Source organism: Engraulis encrasicolus, chromosome 4, assembly GCF_034702125.1.
Source record: "Engraulis encrasicolus isolate BLACKSEA-1 chromosome 4, IST_EnEncr_1.0, whole genome shotgun sequence".
Classification (NCBI taxonomy): domain Eukaryota; kingdom Metazoa; phylum Chordata; class Actinopteri; order Clupeiformes; family Engraulidae; genus Engraulis; species Engraulis encrasicolus.
This window is the reverse complement of record NC_085860.1, coordinates 31,319,644-31,341,041: the sequence shown is the minus strand read 5'-3', so window position 1 is coordinate 31,341,041 and position 21,398 is coordinate 31,319,644. Positions and strand designations below refer to the sequence as shown.

Sequence of the window (21,398 nt, the reverse complement as noted above, 5' to 3'; positions counted from 1 at the left end):
GTGTGTGTGAAGTTGCTTAGTTGTTGCATTGCATGTCTGGCAGAACTTTTTAAACTGTGAAGACTCGTATCTCCTAAATTACTGTTAGTGATGCATGGAATGCATCTTGTCCGATCAGAAATGGTGTGGCCAGACCTACTGTATCTGCCATGTAATGGAATGTACAAGGCCACATCTCTTCTGTATATGTCGAATGTATAGGCTACTAGACAGTTGACATTAACCAATGTAAAATTCTCTCTCTCTCTCTCTCTCTCTCTCTCTCTCTCTCTCTCTCTCTCTTTCTCTTTCTCTTTCTCTGTGTAAGCATCGTCGGCTAATAAATCTTATGTGTAAATATCATGTATGCCGTAAATGCACAGTAGACGGGTAACGTTCACCAAAGTAAGATTCCCTGTGAGTGTAAGGATACCTTGGCAAATAAATCTGAATCAGCCCTTCTGTGGCCAGTACCAATTTCTACCAATCTGTTGAATGTATATACATTACAGAGTTCACATTAACCTTCAGTGAGTAAAAGCATAGTTGGCTAATATAGATCTGAACCTTCTTCCATCTCCCCCTCTCCATTGCCAGTGCCCACCAACAAAATGTATATAATACACAGAACTGCCATTTAAGTTACCAGTCATTAGGCTTGGGCGATGTCCCCCTAATTGACAGCTGACGATGTTTACAGTGAGACGACGCGATGGACGATGACATCGTCTGCGGGGGGGGGGGGTAATAATTAAAAAAAAAATATTATGATATATTTTGTATTTATTTTTATTATTCATCTTCAGCTAAGTTATTATTTAATTCTATTTAATTTAAGAGTAAGTGAAATATATTAATATTATTATTACATTCTGGGGGATTTTTTTTTTTAAACCTCCTCAGCGTTCTTGCTCAGCTGCTTTGTGAGATGGTCGCTGAGATGCAGAGATCCCCCGCTGACCCCTCCCCCTCGCCCTTCTCGTCTCTCCTCCCGTGTCACCTGCAAGCCCAGTGCTTGCTACTTTACCATCAGTTCATTGCGTGGCGTTTTTGGGAGACTTGTCAATAAATTTGTTACATCTGTGAGTTATTTATCTGTGTAACTATTTTAAGACGACCTATGCGCTGCGTTTTTGCACAGGCTAGTAGGCTATAACTTTAGCCCCTCTCGCTCACCAGAAAACTAAATGGGAAAGAGATGAGAACCCATGCGTGATTGCGTGCCCTCTCGAGAGGCTTTGCAATGGATTTTAGCCCCGACTTTGTCAATTCCTAGCACTAGAATACGGAATGATTTATTTTAGGTCATATCGAGACTTTTTCCCCCTCATCAATGGAGTTGATCAATGGATTGTTCTACAAGTAGTTCTGGCGGTGAAGCCATGAAGACGAGTGGGCGGCGGACATAGAACCGCTTGCTCACCTTATTGACAGTGGGCTTATCAGAAGTGTACACTCTTGAGTGGCTGCTTCACAAGACATCTCCACCGCGAATAGCGATTAAACATTTTGAGGTGAACCGTTAAACATGAAATGTTAAACTGTCGCAATTGCCGAACGTGTTGCTTATCGTCATGTTACTCCGGAGGAGCCAGCTAGGTAATGCGTAAAGAGTCCCCTTTGTAGTCAACAACTTATATAGGTCACAGAAATAAATGAACGATATCACTTAGGCCTACTTACATATATCTGCAGCAAACAATAGTTGGGCTTAGTTCACAAGTTTTTTTTTTTAATTCCATTGTGTTTTTTTCGTAGTTATATAATTCACTCCGCTTGGGGCTTGTGTTCACAACTTGTCTTGAAAACCGCTGCTACTACTACGGATTTTACGGTAATGTGATGTCAAGTACCGTAATGATTACTATAGCAGCGGCTTCAAAAATACACAAGATTCCTTGGCATCACGATGTTTGCCGTCCATCGTGATGCCAGCTGTCCATCGCCGATGGACGATGATATCGTCTATCGGCACAACCCTACCAGTCATACTCCCTTTGTGTGTTTAAGATCAGTTAGCTCAAATGAATCTACCTCGCCCCTGTCTCCTCTCCACTCTGCCCTGTGCCTGTGCCCAGTCCTGTGGCTCGGAATATGCTTAATGTATTTCACTTAAAGTCACACGTTTCCAATATTTCTATACATGTGACAACCATGTTTGTTTCGTTGTAGCTCTCCCCTTCTCCCCTCTCCTTTCTTCCCCTCTCTCCGCTCTCCCCTTCTCCTCTCTCCCCTCTCCCTACATCCCCCTACAACTCGAGCCCTGCTTGTACCCCTCTCTCCCTCTCCTCTGCCCAATAGAGCTCGAAAGTCCCGCCCCTTAGTTCCGCGTTTCACGGGACCTAAGCTGACCATCTAACAACATGGTAGAGAGTAAATATCTTCTGATTTCAGTCATGATATGCGCTGGGCTACAAATATGCTGTTTAAGAGGCTAGATAAAGATTATTCATGCAGAAGTATCAATGTTTTGTTCCGAGGCCGTCGGCATGAAAAATGTGAAGAAACACAGCTTTCTAAAAAGTTTGGGGGTTCATACGAAAAATTAAGCAAAAATATCAGAAACAACATATATGGAGCTCGTGGCACAACTCGAAGGGGATCGAAATATCATTTTAATACCGCCATTGGATTACATGCTACGATTTTCGGCTAAAAACGCCGTTGAGGTCCCATGAAATCGGGGGAAGTGACGTCACTTTCGAGCTCAATGCCAGTCCTGTGGCTCAGAATCCAGCTCCCTGATTTGACCTTACATCATGCCTTCACAATACGCATTTCTATGCGCGTGCCAAGCATCCTTGTTAGTGTCCTGGTCCCTGTCTCACCTCTGCCAAGGGACAGTCATAGTGCCAGTGCCCCAGTCCATTGGCTCTGAATCTGACTCTGATTTCACTTCAAATCATAAGTGTTCACAACATTGCCTTGCAACAAATGACATGGACGAATAAGCCTGACTGTATGTTGGCATCTCTATCTCTCTCTGTGCCCAGTGCCAGTGCCAGTACCCAGTCCCGTGTCTCTCCGCTGGAGCAGGAGTTGGCAGCCATGAGTATGCAAGGTGCCAGTGGTGGCGCAGGCGGCGGCAGCCTAGGCAACGGTGCTAGTAGTAGTGGTGGTGGTAACCTGGGCAGCAGTGGCATGTTGGGAGCTGCGGGGGGCGCCGTGGAGCACTCCAGGGAACGCCGCCGCTCCAGCGACCGCTCCCGAGACTCGTCCCACGAGCGCTTCGAGGGCCAGCTCACCCCCTGCATCCGCAACGCCACCTCGCCCAACCTCGTCTCGCCCACGCGGCTGCAAGTGGTGCATCCCGGTAAGTAGCCCGTCCTACCCCACCACACCACACCTCCACCATCCACCTGCCATACACAATCATTACAGCTGTGCAGTACCAGCCTAGCACCAGTCTCTGATTCCTGCCAATTACACCAGCTTCTCAGTATCCACCGTCCTCCACATCCACCTCCTGCACACACTCACTGGTAGCTTGGGCAGCTGGAGTCCTGCCCCTCGTGCGGCGGGAGTCCTCCATCCTCACCCTCTGACTGCCATGGACCAGGGATGGGCAACTGGAGGCCCAGGTGCCACATGCGGCCGCCCCCTCACTCACGGTAGGGACACATAGGAGGCAAAGCAAGCGAAGCGAAGAGGGGCGAAATCCAACCGTCATCAGGTCGTCGCGGCAAATCAAATGGAATGGAACAGTTATGTTGTTGATTTGATTGGACCGCGGCAGGCGAATTCGCTCCTCATTTGCATAACATTAAACTTTCTTTAATAATTTCGCTTTGCTTCGCTCCTGTTAGCTTGCCATCGCTAGCCTTCGCCTCTCTCATAGGAATGAATGGCAAAGTTCGCAAATTCGCGTGTATGTGTCCCTACCGTCAGTGCGGCCCGTAGATAAAACGGTAATTCAAAAAAATAATGACCAGATTTTTTTTTTTTTTTTTGATGACTACTGAGTCAATCCGTTGTAATTATACTATTGGCAGATAGAGTACACTTCCATTCCTTCCAAACATATGGCCAACCGACCGCACCTCTGACTGGGAGTTGGAGTCTAATCCGTGGTCATGCGGCCCTCCGATGGTGGCGATGGCCCCTCCTCATCATGAAAGTTGCCCATCCCTGCCGTAGACGCTCACTGCAGCTGTCTATGAAGTGTCACTCTGAACCAACCCTCCCCATTCCTGCCATGTACACCAGCTGTTCAGTATTTATCCACAGCCCCTTATGGACACTCACTCTAGCTATGTAGTACCTCGTTGAACACCTTCACCGCCCTCCACTTGACATAAACACACTCGGCAGCTGTGTCACAGCACCCTCCTTCTCATTCTAGCTACTTTCTCCAACTGTGTAGTACACCCTTAGATCCCAATAGACACTCGCCATAGGTGTACAACCCATCCGCCCAGGGATTGCGTACCACTAGGGGTACTTGTGCACATGTCAGGTGGTACATGGAAACATTTCCAAATATATGTGGAGCAGTCACATGGGTATACCGGTATATGAGATGAGAGACCTTATTAATCCCACAGGGGAAATTGAATGCCACCTGGTGGTCATCCACACAGCACATTCCAGACACATAGACAAACATATAATAAATAAGAGCTATTATATGTTTGTCTATGTGTCTTAGGGGGGTACGCTTAGGGGGGTATGGCTTAGGGGGGTACGCAAGACATCAAAAAGTTTGGGAAACACTGGTGTAACCCATCCTCCTCCACCTGCCCTTCCACAGATACTCTGTTCAGTTGTGTAGTTACGCCATCCAACTCCACTGCCCCTCCTCATTGCCACTCACACACACACACGCACACACACCAGCTGGTCAGCATCCTCCAGTCAGCAGATTATTTCTCCTGCTGAACCTGAACCTGACACAGCTAGCCAGCATCAGCAGTTGCACTCAGTTGCATCATCATCACAATGAACGTATAGAGATGACTCAAGTTTTACAGATGAAGCAGTTTCCGATTTCAACACCAACTCCTCTCCTACCTACTATACGACAAATGACTTGGTTATTAGACTGAAGTATTTTATGCTGTGCAGTACAACATGTTCTATACATTCAACATTAATAATAATCTATACAATTATTATTTTATAATTTAGATTTTTTATTGGTATTGTGTGTTAATGTATCTATGTAGGGGCCTACAATATATAAAATGTACAATATACAGTATACACAATATATTGTATGAAAAGACACTGTATAGTGAAATATACACATTGCAGTATAAAGTTCTGATTGTGATTGGAATTCTTCTCCCTGCCCTGCGCTGCCCTGGGCTGCCCAACAGAGCGTGAGTCTGCGCCTCCCTCCCTCTCGCCCAGCCCCCGTCCCCTCCGGGCCGCCACCAGCAGCAGCAGTGGCCTGCTGAGTGCCGACCCCCCCTGCATAAAGGGCCACAGCAGCGCCACCGACCTGACCTACATCAACTACGAGGGCTCCAAGGAGGCCGGCGGAGGGAGCATGCGCAGCCTGCGCACCTGCGAGCGCGTCACCCTCATCGTGGACAACACGCGCTTCGTAGTGGACCCGGCCATCTTCACTGCACAGCCCAACACCATGCTGGGCAGGTACGCTGACATGCATATTACGTCTGTCTTAGTAACACACTGCCATGACATGCATACTACTAATGTCTTACCGCGTGAATAGACCAGGCGCTATGCGATTCAAGCGACAGAGTGCAGCAGCAAGCGATACGAGCGATTGAAGAGACTAGAGTATGTCAGTACAGGCAGAAGGCAAAGCATTCAAGCATTCCCATTGGCTGTGGTCACTGACCTCTATACAGTCATTGGTTGTCGCGGCTTGTCGACGAACCGCGTCATAGAAAGTTGAAAAGATTTCAACTTCAAACTGTCGCGCTCGTCGCGCAAATCGCTCTAGTCTCCAGAATCGCTTTTGTCGTGCGACTCAATACAAAGTCAATTACTTCCGTCGCTCGCCTCGCTCAGATCGCCGCTGGTGTATTTCTGCGGTTAGTAACACACTGCCCCAACATGCATACTACTAATGTCTTAGTAACACTTCCATGACATGCATACTACTAATGTCTTAGTAACACACTGCCCCAACATGCATACTACTAATGTCTTAGTAACACTGCCACGGCATGCATACTACTAACGTCTTACAAACACACTGCCACTCGCCTTTACAGCACAGCCCGACACCATGCTGGCAGGTACGCTGACATGCATACTACTAATGTCTTAGTAACACACTGCCACTCCGCTCTAACGCACAGGTACACCTACATTCATATTACTAACATCATAGTCCATTAACAGCCACCTTTACCATATCACTCATGTTACTAACGTCACAGCCTCATAGTACCGGTACACTACCAGGCACCTTTACCGTGACACATTCCAAAACCATGCTGGCAGGTACGCCAAAACAAAGCCATACGTACATGTAGTATAAATGTTATTAACATTATAGTAACATTAGAACCACGTCTAATGCTGGGCAGGTCTGCCCTTGGTCCTTTTTCATTTTTATTTATGTTTATATTAAATTAACGATGTTATTATTGCACATTATAACACTTCTTTGGTGTGGACCTAGCCATCTCCACCACCCAGCTCCATGCTGTGGAGGTGAGCAAACGTTCACTCACCCGCACCGGCACCGGCACCCGTACCCGCACCCAAATCCATTACATATTCCTCCGTTTGCTCCTTTTTACCTTAAATTATGCCACTGCCTGCAAAGGTGCCCAAAGTATTCATGCATCCATTCTTCAGATTTTTATTTGCGCCATATTTTTTTATCGGGTGAATAGATTTGGACAGGGTCTGTTGTGCTTACACTCCATAAAAGGTGCTACATCAACTGATTAACTATTTGAGGCCAGCACTTTCAAGATGGCCAAAGAAGCATCAGAATTGACGGTTTGGCGTTGAGCTCTACCCATTTTCACTTTAAATGCACTTCTTATTATTATACATTTATAGATTTATGGGGATATATTTATAGAAACACATATAGCAATCCACTTGTCCCATAGCCAATCACACACACACACACACACACACACACACACACACACACACACACACACACACACACACACACACACACACACACACACACACACACACACACACACACACACACACACACACACACACACACACACACACACACACACACCTTCTTCTTGACTCACATTTTATGGAAATGACTGTGCCAAATGTGAATGACATCTGTAGAAACATAATGAGAATATTAAATCAGAATGACACACTTGGCGGGTGGAGAAGCCAGTCAAGCACATTATTCCCTGCCAGCAAACACTAACTCCACCATGCTTGCAGTTTCCTCTCACCACTGTGTTGTTGAAATTGTAGCATTATGAACTCTGGCATTATTTTAACTTTTTAACAACCATATTAGTAATGTATGGATAGTCTCTTTTTCTTTGCTGCTAGTAACCCTTTCAAGACGGATTTGTCCTACATTCTTCTACACTGTGTGAAATTGATCACTGTGCAACAGCAAACATTATAATTAGATGTCTATTTGATAGTTTTTTTTAACTGAATCAGACAAAATGAAAACAATTGCTTTTTTGCAGAATGTTTGGATCTGGACGGGAGTACAACTTCACCAGACCCAATGAGAAAGGGGAGTTCGAGGTGGCGGAAGGGATAAGCTCCACGGTCTTCAGAGCCATTCTGGTAAGGCTTTTTTCCTATTGGTTGTACACTTGTGTTTCTCAATGGGGGCTCTACAGCCCTCCAGGGGGCATTGACGAGCCCTAGAGGGGCATTTAGAAGGATACATCTCAGAAGGGGCGGTGCCTGGTTGCCATTGGGGGGCCATTTTATATTTTAATACTAGGGGGGCGCTGTCAAGCTTGTGATGAGGTCAAGGGGGCGTTGGGAGGCTTATGAGGGCCATGGGAGTTTATTCAAAAAAGGTTGAGAACCACTGTTGTACCCACACTACAGTAACTGGCAAGAGTGTTAAAGTATGAAGATGAAGATATAGATGAGCCCTGCCGTGGCCTATTGGTAGGGCACTGGGTCACTACATTGGCGATCCGGGTTCGATTCCGGCCTGGGTCATTTGCCGATCATTACTCTGAACAGGTAGATGGATTTACATTTGCACCAAATCTTGTGTGTCAACACCCTATAATAGGTACAGAAACTGATGGAATTTTTGAGGTCAGCACTTTCAAGATGTTCGACTTTTTGTTTGTTGGATGACTTTTAAACTGGTGCATGGATCGTCACCAAATCTTCTGTGCTTACACTATAATATGCACACGTACTGCTGATTGCATTTTGAATGCCTCAAATGGTCAAGATGATTTTGGGGATGCAGACAAGGCAAGGCAATTTATTTCTAAAGCACATTTCATACAATACATTCAATGTGCTTTGCAAAGAGATAAAAAACATGCCAAAAAAGAGAGGACGCAAGGTAGAATCCCATACCAGAATCCCATACCAGAATCCCATACCAGAATCCCATACCAGAATCCCATACCAGAATCCCATACCAGAATCCCATACCAGAATCCCATACCAGAATCCCATACCCATACCATTGAGCAAAGCATCTAAACTTTCATTGTACCGGGGCTTCTATTGTTCCTGTGTCTAAAACCAGAGAATGAGAGAATACAGCTGAGTGTGTCAGCTGTAATATTTTTTTAATGTAGTTGTCTGTCTCATTGCTCTCTCGGCACCCAAACACTGGCCTCCTTTGGCAGCCTGACTGCTGTCGCCGCGGCACTAGACACTTCTCAGTAGATGTGAAATAACTGATTCTCTCTACTCTGGCCGCTCCAGTATTGGACGTTTGGGGCTGGGTGTGCAGGAAGGTGTCTTCTCTTCTCTTCTCTTTTTTCTTCTCTTCTCTTCTCTTCTCTTCTCTTCTCTTCTCTTCTCTTCTCTTCTCTTCTCTTCTCTTCTCTTCTCTTCTCTTCTCTTCTCCTGTCTTCGATTGTTGCTTACTCAGCACAGGGTCAGATGAGTTCCCGTTACCGTTGGTTTAGAATTACTCTGCTCTGATGTGACTCGTAAGGAGATCGAAGGAGAAGGCGCTTTGTTTGTCCACTCTTATTTCCACTGGTTTTTTTTTGGAATATGTGTGTATGTGTTTTGCAAATGTGGGACATTTGTCAGATTGATAAATGGCCCTGCAAGTATTAAGCACCCAAAATGTGCCAAATGTAAAACATTTGGAAGCATTTCATTAGTGTTGCGGAATTTCTTTTCAGTTTGGTCCTGCACCTGCTTTGCTGAGATGTGCTGGTATGCATTCTGTCTTTTTACATTTGTGAGATTGAACACAAGTCTTGGTTGTGTGTTTGTTTGTTTTTTTAATTTTGGGGGCTTTTCAAGCCTTTATTTTTAGTTTTTTATACGACAGGAAGGGAGGTGGGGGAGAGAGACGGGAAGAGTCGGCAAAGGAACTGGGTCGGAATCGAACCCGGGTCAGCCGCATAGTAGATGAGTGCCCAACCGTTAGCCTTGGTTGGCCTTGGTTGTGTGTTTGTTGATCTGGTTAGACACAACATTGAAGAGCAGAAACCATGTAATGTGTTTGCTCAGTTTGTGCTACTTCCAGATTGTACATTTTATAAATGCTCTCAATATTTGATGACTCTTATCCTTTTTGTGGAAGTCAACGAGTTCATGTTGTTCAGAGGCCAGTGTCCAGTGTTGTTGATGCTTTTCCAATAGTGCCCTCTAATGTCCACATAAGAACATGTTTTATTTGTGTGCAATTGTGCATGGATACTTACAAGTGTATATTGTGTTCCTTTTAACACAATATTTACAAAATGATTTTACATAGTACTTTAAAATTTGCCCTTACCTCCTAGAATACATTGTTTTGGAAATTCAGACTTGATGTACAATGGCTAAACAGAATTAATTTACCCTTACTACCTGGAGTACTACATGTTATTTCTATTCTAGAAGATTCTAGAAGATACAGGAAGGAATGACTCTGGAGAAGGGGGGGATATACCATTAATGCAGTAAAATCATAGTTCACAGCTAAGAGGATGTCCATTGCTGGACAGTTGTGAGCAGCTGGCAATGTTTCTTTTGCGAGGCCCAGAAGTAGCCTTTTTTATGTTCTCATCACTGAGGTTTTCCTTCATGGAGTCATCCCTGCTCTGCCTGCAATAGTGTCTCCTTCGTGCATTGAATGGCTCTATATATTCAACATTTATATGATGATGTAAATGTTTATCTTCAGTTGGTTTGCAGACTGCAGACCCATTAAATGATGGATGCCACTAAATCCCACCCAAGTGCATCTTGGGCACAGAGCAAGGGCATTTATTTTAGAATCCCCAACACCGTCGCTTTTACACTGAGTATAAATAATTTATTGCAGTATAACAGTTTGGCAAAAAGCCCTTCTGGCCGTATTTTACATCTTGTGGTTGTTGTTTTTTTTTTTTTTGCTATAACATTACTTTTTAATGTCCCTACAAATAATTAAAAAAAAACACCAACACACAAGCTTTAAAAATATGCCTTGAAGTCACTATTTTTAAAATTGGACTGTGCACATCTTTCAACCAAGGTAGGGACTTATATAATTCACCCAGTTTACTCCATACTGGGATGTCACGTTTGTTTGATTCTACGCGCTGCACAAGATTGTGCTGGGTGGAAAATGATGGGAGCTGTGTGTGTGTGTTATATAACAGGGATTGTCAAGGATCAACTATTAATACAGAGAAGCTAGCGAGGCTCTCCATTGCTGTATGAGCAACTTTCTAGGGCTGGGTGGTTGTTTGGTTGGTTTCTCTCTTCACGGCTGTCGGCATGTAGACAAGGGTGGCAAGGTAGGCTAACTGCAACCGCTTATTGTCCTAATCTGTGTTTTTTTTCCTCCCATGTTACCGAGCCTTTAGTGACGGCGGTAGCCGCTATTGTTGATGTGTTTGTGTGCTGCGTTGTGTGCTTGCAGCACAGAGGCACCACTTCCTTCTGTAATGTGTATCTCTCTTGTTGAAAAGGAAACCAACGCCAGTGCTGTGTTATTGCACATTTCCATTTTGTAATGGGCTCCCTGGCATTGCGATTATCATTTCCACACGGCAAATGGCTCGTCCGTGGGCAGCCAGCCCAGCGCTGTAGTGTAGCAGCTCTTCTCTTCTCCTCTCCTCCATGACAACGGCTCTGCCAGAACGAGGGCAGTGGAGGATAACGAGACGCGCTGTCAGTGGGAGACGTGAGGCGACACGGACGAGCGGGCGAGAGGAGTGAGGCATTGCAAATGAGCTGGTCGCTCAGTGCCTAGCTCGTTGTGGCGCTGCTCCTCTCTCTCCTGTTCTCACTCCCTCTTGTGTTTTTCTCTGCTTGGGCGATCGCAGCGCCTCACTGACAGTAAATGGATCTGCCATGATGGGGAGGAGGAGTGTGGAGGAGAGGAGTGGGAGGGGTGTGAGGAGGTTGGGAGGGGGTGGTGGTGATGGTGGGTCTCTCACTGCCTGCCTGCCTTCCTGCCTGCCTAGTGGGAGCTTTTATAACGAAAGCCTGGAGCCGTGCTGCTGCTGTTGCTGGAGCTCATAATCATGGTGGCCTGTTTGTGTTTCCCCCGCGTAGCTCGCGCTCACTCCAACGCTTGCGCTCTCTCTCTCTCTTCCCCCGCTGCAGGATTACTACAAGTCGGGGATAATCCGCTGCCCCGATGGGATCTCCATCCCCGAGCTGAGAGAGGCATGTGACTACCTCTGCATCGCCTTCGACTGCAGCACCATCAAGTGCAGAGACCTCAGTAAGTAACTACAAACAAATGTCTTCGTTTTATTTTCTATTTGCAGGGCCAACAGATGGTCCAATACACAGTAGAGTAGCTACAGTGCCAGGTTATGGGAGTGTCTTGTGGAAAAACCATCTGTCCAAACTGTGTCTTGTTTTGAGGCAAGAGGGTCAGTGGCTGGGTTTAGCAAAGGTGTGGTGTCAGGCATAAAATGAAAGTGAGCATCAGTTCATTTTATGCCTGTTTTGTCCAAACAGGGTCCATTTGTTTCATCCATTCTATCCACAGTCCCTTCATTCATTATTTGTTTTTAATTCAGTCCACTCTCCCATTATTCTCCCGCTGTAAAAAGTGTGAATTGAGACAGGGAGAGAGCGCTGCTTCTATTTTTGGTGTTTGTCATCCAGCGAGTGCCCATTCAGAAAGTAGGTCAGCTGTGATAGTGTGCTGATAGTGATGTTTGCCGTTCACTATTCTGACTGCTCCTCAGTAGCTAGTGCAGCGAGGTCAATAGTGTCCTATTGATGGCTCTCTGAGCTTTATCGATTGGCTGTGATAATGGGAATTGGAATGGCATTTTCCAGATAGTGGTTTCTGCTACGCGGTGCTAATTGTTAGATATCTTCTATAATGTGTTGGGGGGTCCTCTAAGAGCTGAAATGGTCTTTCCATGTGGCTGTTTATTCTTCTGTTTGTCTGTCTGTGTCCATTCTCCCTGCTTGTCTCCCTGCTTGTCTGCCTGCTTGTCTTCCTTGTCTGTTTATTTCATTCTGTCTGCTTGTCTCTCTCTCTGTCTGTCTGCTTGTCGGTCTGTCCTCCTGTCTTTATGTCTGCCTGTTTGTTCATGATCCCCTTCTGCTTGTGTCTGTCTGTCTGTCTGCAAGTGTGCGTGTGCATGTCAACATGTCCATCGGTTTGTCTGACCCTGTCCATCCATCCATCTCTGAAATCTGGCCACTCAGATCTGACACAATCTTCCACTGAAATCTAATAGAGTCTGTTGTCTTTACAACTATACCAGAGATTCTTTAAGTATAGAGATATGCCAACATAATAGGTTTCTATGGGCACCTAACGTGACCAGGTTCCGGTCTGCCTACAGGGGCGTGTCATAATGCTCCTAGCATTGAATAGGTCTGCCTAGGTCTGCCTAAAGGGGGATTTCCCCCCCAATAATAGAACCCGGAAACAATGGGCCAATGGAACCTCTCTTTCTCTACTCTCTCTGACCATACCCTCTCTGCCAGTGTCGGTCTTTCTGCACGTGTGTATGTCTTTATGTAGTATGTGTCTGTGTGTCTGCATGTGAATTTTAGTAAGTGAAGATTTTCTTGCACACCTCCTTGGTCAGGTGCGTAGGAGTGGAACCCCAAAGTCACCAACGTTAGATCAAAGAAAGCTCCCGCACACTGTTCACATTTGCATGGTTTAATGCAACGTTTCGGTCTACTGACCTTCTTCAAGCAATTCAAACCTTTGAATTTTGAAGAAGGTCAGTAGACCGAAACGTTGCATTAAACCATGCAAATGTGAACAGTGTGCGGGAGCTTTCTTTGATCTAATGTCTGCATGTGAATGTCAATTTCTGTGTTCTATGTTTGATGTTTATGTGTTTGTTTTTTTCTTTGTTTATATGTCTCACTTTGTCTCATTTCTGGTGGCAGCGAGTGTAATGCAAGTACAATTGCCCCACGGCGACAAATAAAGCTCTAAATAACTAACTGTGATCCATCCATCCATCCATGTCATACCTCCACTGAAATCCGACATGTCATCTGTTGTGTGCTGTGTTCTGTCCACAGGTGCCCTGATGCACGAGCTGTCTAACGACGGAGCGCGGCGTCAGTTTGAGTTCTACCTGGAGGAGATGGTGCTGCCCCTGATGGTGGCCAGTGCCCAGAGCGGCGAGCGCGAGTGCCACGTGGTGGTGCTGACCGACGACGACGTAGTGGACTGGGACGAGGAGTACCCACCGCAGATGGGGGAGGAGTACTCACAGAGTAAGGACTGCACACACACACACTCACACTCACACACTCACTATGAGGAGTACTCACAGAGTAAGGACTACACACACACACACACACACACACACACACACACACGCTCACACACACACACACACACACACACACACTCACACACGCTCACACACACTCACACACACTCACACACACTCACACCCACTCACTCACTCACTCACTATGAGGAGTACTCACAGAGTAAGGACTACACACACACACACACACACACACACACACACACACACACACACACACACACACACACACACACACACACACACGCACACACTACGAGGAGTAGCACCCCCCGCAGATGGGGGAGGAGTACTCACAGAGTAAGGCACACACGCATGCACGCCAGGGCTTGACACTAACACCCGATAGCTAGCCAAACGCGGGTGAATTTCGGCGTTGGCTAGTAGATACCGAAGGTTCACTAGCCATTCTGGCGGGTCCGTTACTATTCTGAATGATGAGGCACCGCATTTTGTAGTTTTTTCCCTCGGACCGTCTTTGCTACAAAAGCAATACAATGCGATTTCGCGAGCCTACAATACCCATGAAGCACCTGTGTCACATGTCACCTGTGTCTCACGCACGCCAAGAATCTGATAGAGCTAGTCTTGCGAAGAGGAGTGGCAGCGAGCTACCAGCAATTCAGCGTGCGTTTGGAAATGTCACTGAAAACCTTCATGTGAAAATAAAGTAGCGAAGTTCATCTCAACTGACCTGTTTTGCAATCTGTCATTAGTACAATACTTAGTAGTAGTGGACATTAAAATGACCAAGGCGAGAGGAAAACACATCAGTCTGTCTTGTCAAAGTCTCGAGACTTTAGCGCAGTGATAAGACAAGGACACATGCGGCATTAATAATGTTCGGTTTAAATTATTTTCTGATTTGCCTGTATGTCTTCATACCTTAATATTCCTCCATGCTTCTTGTGCTGTTGTTCCCGACTGTCAAACCGGGCTCAACGCGCAGTCCAGACTGCACAAAGGTGCCCGTCTCGCCTTGTGTCCGTTTGTATTTTAAACAACTCAATATTAAACGGAATGAAAAGAAGTCGTGGCCCCTTCTGTAGTTACCACATCTGTGTGTGCTTTCTAGTGGATACTTTTATAAGAAAATATTCCAGAAGAGGTGTTATTCCACATCCATGACCGAGGACAGGCGGACTTGGCAATGACTTTGCGCTATCTACTTTGCGCATCTATTTGGACGGCGACCTCCACAGATAGGCCTATATGATATGAAGAATGTGCCCTACAGATGAAAGAAGAAAATATTTTGCTCTTGTGTAGCTTACATTTGTGCCCTTCCACAACACTGTGCTTGGTGTTTCTGCATGTTCAATATAGGCTATGCCATTCCTCAGATCAGTAAATCTGTTCTTTCCATAGCATGCATGCATGGACCAGTTAATAGGCCTAACAATTCTAACAATTCTAGGCCCTATAGCATATTTTATTATACATTATATTATATTATGTTATGTTATATTAGCCTACATTACATTACAGCCTATTATATAATTCATTAAAGCTGCTATGATGGTTAAGAAAATTATGGCTAATGAAAAGGCCCAATGGCTAGTGAGTCAGGAAAACCACTAGCCAAAATGGCTAGTAAGCGAAAGAGTTAGTGTCAGGCACTGATGCACGCACGCACGCACGTACGCACGCACGTACACACGCACACACACACTATGAGGACTACCCCCCACAGATGGGAGAGGAGTACTCACAGAGTAAGGAACACACACACACACACACACACACACACACACACACACACACACACACACACACACACACACACACACACACACACACACACACACACACACACACACACACACACACACACACACTGAGGACCACCCCCCACAGATGGGTGAGTAAGAACTAGACACGCACCAGGGTTGGAACTTAACATCAGTCCACCCACCATACATGGGTAAATTTCAGCGGTAACAGGTAAATATGTCAACCCACCAGTCACTTTGACGGGTGAAAACTTTCACCTCAACTCGAGCTATAAATAGCCTAAATGTCCAGGCGTCTTTTTTGTCCAATGGGATTTGCCATTCTTTGCTGTAAAACTTAATAGAATGCAAGACATTGCATTTAAAAATACAAAATGTTCGTATTATTAGTATTATACGAGTTGACTGCTAAAAATGGTAAAAATCTACCTGCCACAGTGACTGGTGGGGAAAAAACTTAAGTTCCACCACACACACACACACACACACACACACACACACACACACACACACACACACACACACACACACACACACACACACACACACACAAAATGAGGAGTACCCCCCATAGATGGGAGATGAACACTCAGAGTAAGGACTATACATGCATATACAGTATATACAGTACACACACACACTATGAGGAGTACTCTCAGGGTAAGGTCTTGTATATCCACAAGCACATCGAGTTACTGACTGGGACTCATCTTTTTAAGATGAGTTTATTTTGTTTAATAACCAAATATATACAAGATGTTGTGGACATGTTCAATCAGCACCAAAGATGAAGTCCTCAGTAAGTAGCACAGTTAGAGTTAAGAGCTCCCTGTATTCTTCTTTGGCATCCAGCCTCCTTTGCCAGGCTGCCTGTTGGTCATGGCCTGCTGGTAGAGCCAGGGGTACCTATGGCACAGCACATGAAGAGGTCAGTGAAGCCATGATGCAAGTCTTCCTGGCTTGAGAAAGGATTTAAAAAAAAATAAAAAATAAAAAAAACGTTCGAACTGAACTGAATTTAATGAAGAACTGGACCTCAGACCTAGACCTTACCTTACCCTGTAGTTGATGAGTTGGTGCATTGGTAAGCTATGTGCGTCCCTTCCTGGTTAAAAACGTAATGCCCTTATTGCCAAATGTTACATTTCTAATTCTTGTTTCTGATTTGGTACAAATGTACTAATGTATTGTTTTTTTTCCCGTCTTGCTTATTTTGCAGTAATATACAGCACAAAACTGTACCGGTTTTTCAAGTACATTGAAAATCGAGACGTGGCCAAGTCCGTGTTGAAAGAGAGAGGACTGAAGAAAATCAGACTGGGTATTGAAGGTGAGTCATCTGTTATGTATGCATACCGTAGTATAATATAATATAGTATAATACAGTATATGTCTGTAAGTAACACACAATATATATGTACGCGTTTCTCTTCCCTAATTAGAATATATGTCAGAATCAATATAGACTCTGTTTAGGACAAAATCTTCTTTGCGATGGAAGCGATGCTCATCTTTCATGGTTCATTGCTACTAGCTACATTACTACTGTATGTGTGCACACCCAACACAACCAGTCGTGGAAATCATTATTTCTCATTTGACAGTAAATAAGTAGACAAAAGCATGGATTCGCTTGCAGCAAAGCTTCTAGGCTGAGTTAGAAGTTGAAAAACCAACCCGCTAATGTGACATGGCCTAACATGATGCGGCAACCAGTGATTTTGGTTTAGTCTCAGTTTGTTGGTGAGCTGAAACACCAGGGTCACACCATGAGTGAACAAGGCAAATACAAAATGTGTATATGGCTTCTTCTGCAAGTGCGCCTACTTCTTTGCTGGAACCGCCTTTGGGTTTGTACGGTATGTGACAGTTGGTATAAACCCCATGATTGTGTTGTGCACAAAAAAACAGTCAGAAAGACAAGGTACCAGATAAGGTCACAGGGACAATACAAAGTTAACTTGATGGAACTGAAATAAACCCATTTTTCACTCTTGGCCATATAACAATAAAAGGGATGGACTGATGTGTGTTTGTGATTTTTAACTACTGGTTATTAACCTGTTGGTCCCACCTTTAAAGGTTTCAAACTTTTTAACGTCAGTTGTAAAAAAAAAAAAACCTGATTTGATTTATTCATTGATTGATTTGTCCGATTGTTGACGTGTGGTGTGAAATTTTACCTGTTTTGGCCAGGAAATCGACATGGCTGCCATATTGGCAATAAACTGAAACAAACAAAAACAAACGCATGAACTTGTTGGTGGCTGTTTTCTATTTTTGTCCCTGGCAGGCTACCCTACGTACAAGGAGAAGGTGAAGAAGCGTCCGGGCGGCCGGCCCGAGGTCATCTACAACTACGTGCAGCGGCCGTTCATCCGCATGTCCTGGGAGAAGGAGGAGGGCAAGAGCCGGCACGTGGACTTCCAGTGCGTGAAGAGCAAGTCCATCACCAACCTGGCGGCGGCCGCGGCCGACATCCCCCAGGACCAGCTGGTGGTCATGCACCCGGGCCCCCAGGTGGACGAGCTGGACATCCTGCCCAACATGCACCACCACCAGCCGCAGCCCAGCTACCACCACCACTACGAGCCCGACCCGGACGCGCCCTCGCCCGCCATGTAGACAACACTCTGGGACTACAGCACTCCCAACCTCCCTCCCTCCCTCCCTCTCTCCCTTCCTCGCCCTTAGCCCCCATCCCTGCCCCTGCCCCCGCCATGCCACCACCATGCCACCCACCAGTCATGGGCAACACCCCTGGCACCTCCAGAGGCTTTCCTACAGTCCTGTGCCACTTTAGATCTCCCTCTCTAAGCCATTCAATACAATCAGCTTATTGTACCGTAATCAGCACAGCTCCCTTCTTTAAGCCAGCTAGTCTGGCCTCCATACTTAATCGCCTGTGTGAAGTGAATGTTTGCAGCAGATGTTGGACGCGAAGCAGCCAGGTGATCTGTTGTTGTGAAATGTAAGTGGTGCTGGACTGGAGCTTCTGAATGTGAAAGGTCTGGTTGTTGTGTCATGGCTGGAGGTCGGTTACGGTTACCCACCCAGTCACCCCAGCCACCGCCACTTGAGGAGTCGGACTGCCCCAGCCCCAGCCAGACAGACAGACACTGTGGGGCCTTAGCAGTGGCTCCTCTCTGCCTTACAGCCTCAAATAACGCCCCATCCCCTACCCAGTCCTTCACCCCTACACTGTGCCACAAAACCCACTTGCCTGCCCCCGCCCCCCATCCCTTCCCCCTGTTGAGGTATATTGTTTTTTGTTGAGGTTTTTTTTTTTTTTTTTTTTTAAATGAAAGAACTTTTTTTTTTCTGAGAACATGTTTGCGTGTGAGAGTGTGGTGTTTTGATCTTCTTTTATATTTGTGTGTGTGCTTTGTGCGCTCGGGGCCTCTGTAGTGAAGTGCTGCTGCAATAGTGTGTGTGTGTGTGTGTGTGTGTGTGTGTGTGTGTGTGTGTGTGTGTGTGTGTGTGTGTGTGTGTGTGTGTGTGTGTGTGTGTGTGTGAGTGTGTGCGTGTGTGGGCTCACGTGTGCGTGCGTGTTGACGGTTGAAGTTCACTGTTCCTGTGGATGCGTGATTGCACTGCGGGGACGGCCAGCATGCATGTGTGCTGCCCCATTGTGAAGCATGCTGATGATAATAATGATGATGATGATGACGACCATGATCCTTTCTCTGGCGCTCGAAGGCGCACTGGACGCCTCCACCCATAGGCATACAGTACATGTATATTGTCTATGGCTTCCACCCAACCAATCAACACGCAGGCCAGGCAGCCAGGCAGCCCACACTCACAGATGATGTCACCTTTCAATAAAGTACCTTCTTTTGTTGCAGTAACTTGCCTTGCTGTGTGTGTGTGTGTGTGTGTGTAATACTCTTTCTTGATTCATTCTAGTCCTACAGTAGAATTGCACTGATATGAAAAAGACACAATTTACCACTGACGGTCATAAAAGTTCTGTCAGGAGGGATAAACCAAAATGATATCAAAAGGTTTTGAGTCTTGACCGTCTTTTACGGTACTTATATCCAATAAGAAAATGCACAGTATGTAAACTTTCAATACTAAAACATGCACTACATTTACATTATGTTTTTAATTCAGAATTAATTATTCAGAATTAAATAGTTTTGTCGAGTTTACTTTGATCTTTCCTTTAATTCCAAAATTAGAGCTATTTACATGACGTTTTCAAAGCCGAATTAAGCTTTATTCAGAATTAAAGCAAGCTAATTCCTAATTAAATGTCTCATGTAAACGTAGCAATTGTCTGTAATTCAGTTGCCCATTGTTCGATTTGGAAATCAATTTGGCATTGGAAAATTATTTTGAAAATCCTTAATCAACTAAAAAAAAGTGAGATTTTAAATAAGATTGAGATTAAATACGGGTACTGTTTGTCTTAACATACAGTGTCTCATAGTGTCCTCATGAGTTAACACCTAGTAGGCTTACACCAAGAGCTGAGCGTTGCGTGTTATCAGCGCGTTATCAGTTAACACATGGGAGGAGAAATGGTAAAGGCAGTATGTAATAAATAGGGTATCTAGGAGGACTTTGGTAAAATAAAAGCAAACGGCTGGAAAACAACAATTAACATACCCTGGAGTCAAAGTTCAAGTGCATCTCTGGCTACAGCTTGACTTCTACGTAGGCCTACCAATTTATTGAGGTTCAGTTTTCTTTTATTGACCATAAAGAGTATCTTGTGGTAGATTAAAAGGGCTTCCATCGATTGTCTTTCAAGTTATTTTTATGTTTCAGGGAAAGTGGGCCATTGGGCTTTATTCTCTTGATCAGTAAGAAGTAGTCATGGTGACTAATTGTCTTGGTATGTCCATTTGAAATATGAGTGGCCAGTGGATTAAGGACTTCCTGAAAAGCACAGTAATGTATTAATTTGGGCATTACATAGCAATGCAGCTGAGGGGTATTCTTTTCAAGAGATTGTTATGGTGAATGAATGACAACTAAAATCTAGCTTTTTAAACAATAGGGGTGTAATGTAATTTCTTCAGTTTCCTAAATCAAAGTCATCAGATGGTACCCTTACAATTACAAATACAGTAGGCTACATCTACAAGCTGCAGAGTGGTGGTGTGTGCAGATGAGACTGAGTTATGGCTGTTAATGGGTAAATGATGACTAAAACCTACGTTTTTAACAATATGCAATCTAAAGTATATATATATATATATTATATACATACAATATTTCTGCATTTTATGACATGTTCCTTGATGTTTACTTTCCTCAGTTTCCTGAAGCAAAAAAGCCATCAGGCGGCACTGTAATCTTTTCAAGAGCATCCACATTGCTTTAGATTCCACCTATCGTGATACAAGCACACTGCATGTAGGTGAAACTCCAGTAGGCTACAGAGTTAGAGGGGTTAGAGAGTATATGACGTCTGGATAGGGAAATGAACATGCTGAGCCTGAAAAGCACTCTCATGTTGTTGCTATGGGATGGGATGAATGGATAGTGATACACCATTTTTTTCATCATCCGTCATCACCAGTTTCGCGCGCAGCTCTCTGCCACTGGATGGCAACATATTACAGAAATATCTCCTATCTGGACCAATGAGCGGAGCAGGCGGCCTCCCCAGCATCCAGTCACCCAGAGGAAGGATGGCTTGCATCATTATCCGGGTCGAAGATGGTTATGAAGATTAGTGCGATGACGTCGGACTCGGAACACTTTTCATCTCCCTATGATTTACCTTGAAAGGCACGGACAGTAACTCTCACTCGCACAGCATTTACATCATTCAGGAGGACATCCACATTTCAATAGCAAGAGAAACAAATACCTTTTTTATTTTAAAAAT

At 45.0% G+C, this 21,398-nt stretch overlaps 1 protein-coding gene across 1 annotated transcript in view; it reads left to right on the top strand.

Annotated features, from left to right (window-relative positions):
• Positions 1-19,401, top strand: part of btbd10a (BTB (POZ) domain containing 10a) — a 29,717-nt gene extending 10,316 nt beyond the window's left edge. The window contains exons 3-9 of the mRNA XM_063197177.1: positions 2,973-3,292; positions 5,298-5,577; positions 7,593-7,695; positions 11,653-11,773; positions 13,561-13,758; positions 16,770-16,880; positions 17,844-19,401. Of these exons, the coding sequence (XP_063053247.1) occupies positions 2,973-3,292; positions 5,298-5,577; positions 7,593-7,695; positions 11,653-11,773; positions 13,561-13,758; positions 16,770-16,880; positions 17,844-18,175 (1,465 nt within the window). The 3' untranslated portion in view covers positions 18,176-19,401. The remainder of the gene's footprint in view (positions 1-2,972; positions 3,293-5,297; positions 5,578-7,592; positions 7,696-11,652; positions 11,774-13,560; positions 13,759-16,769; positions 16,881-17,843) is intronic.
• Positions 19,402-21,398: the final 1,997 nt, after the last annotated feature.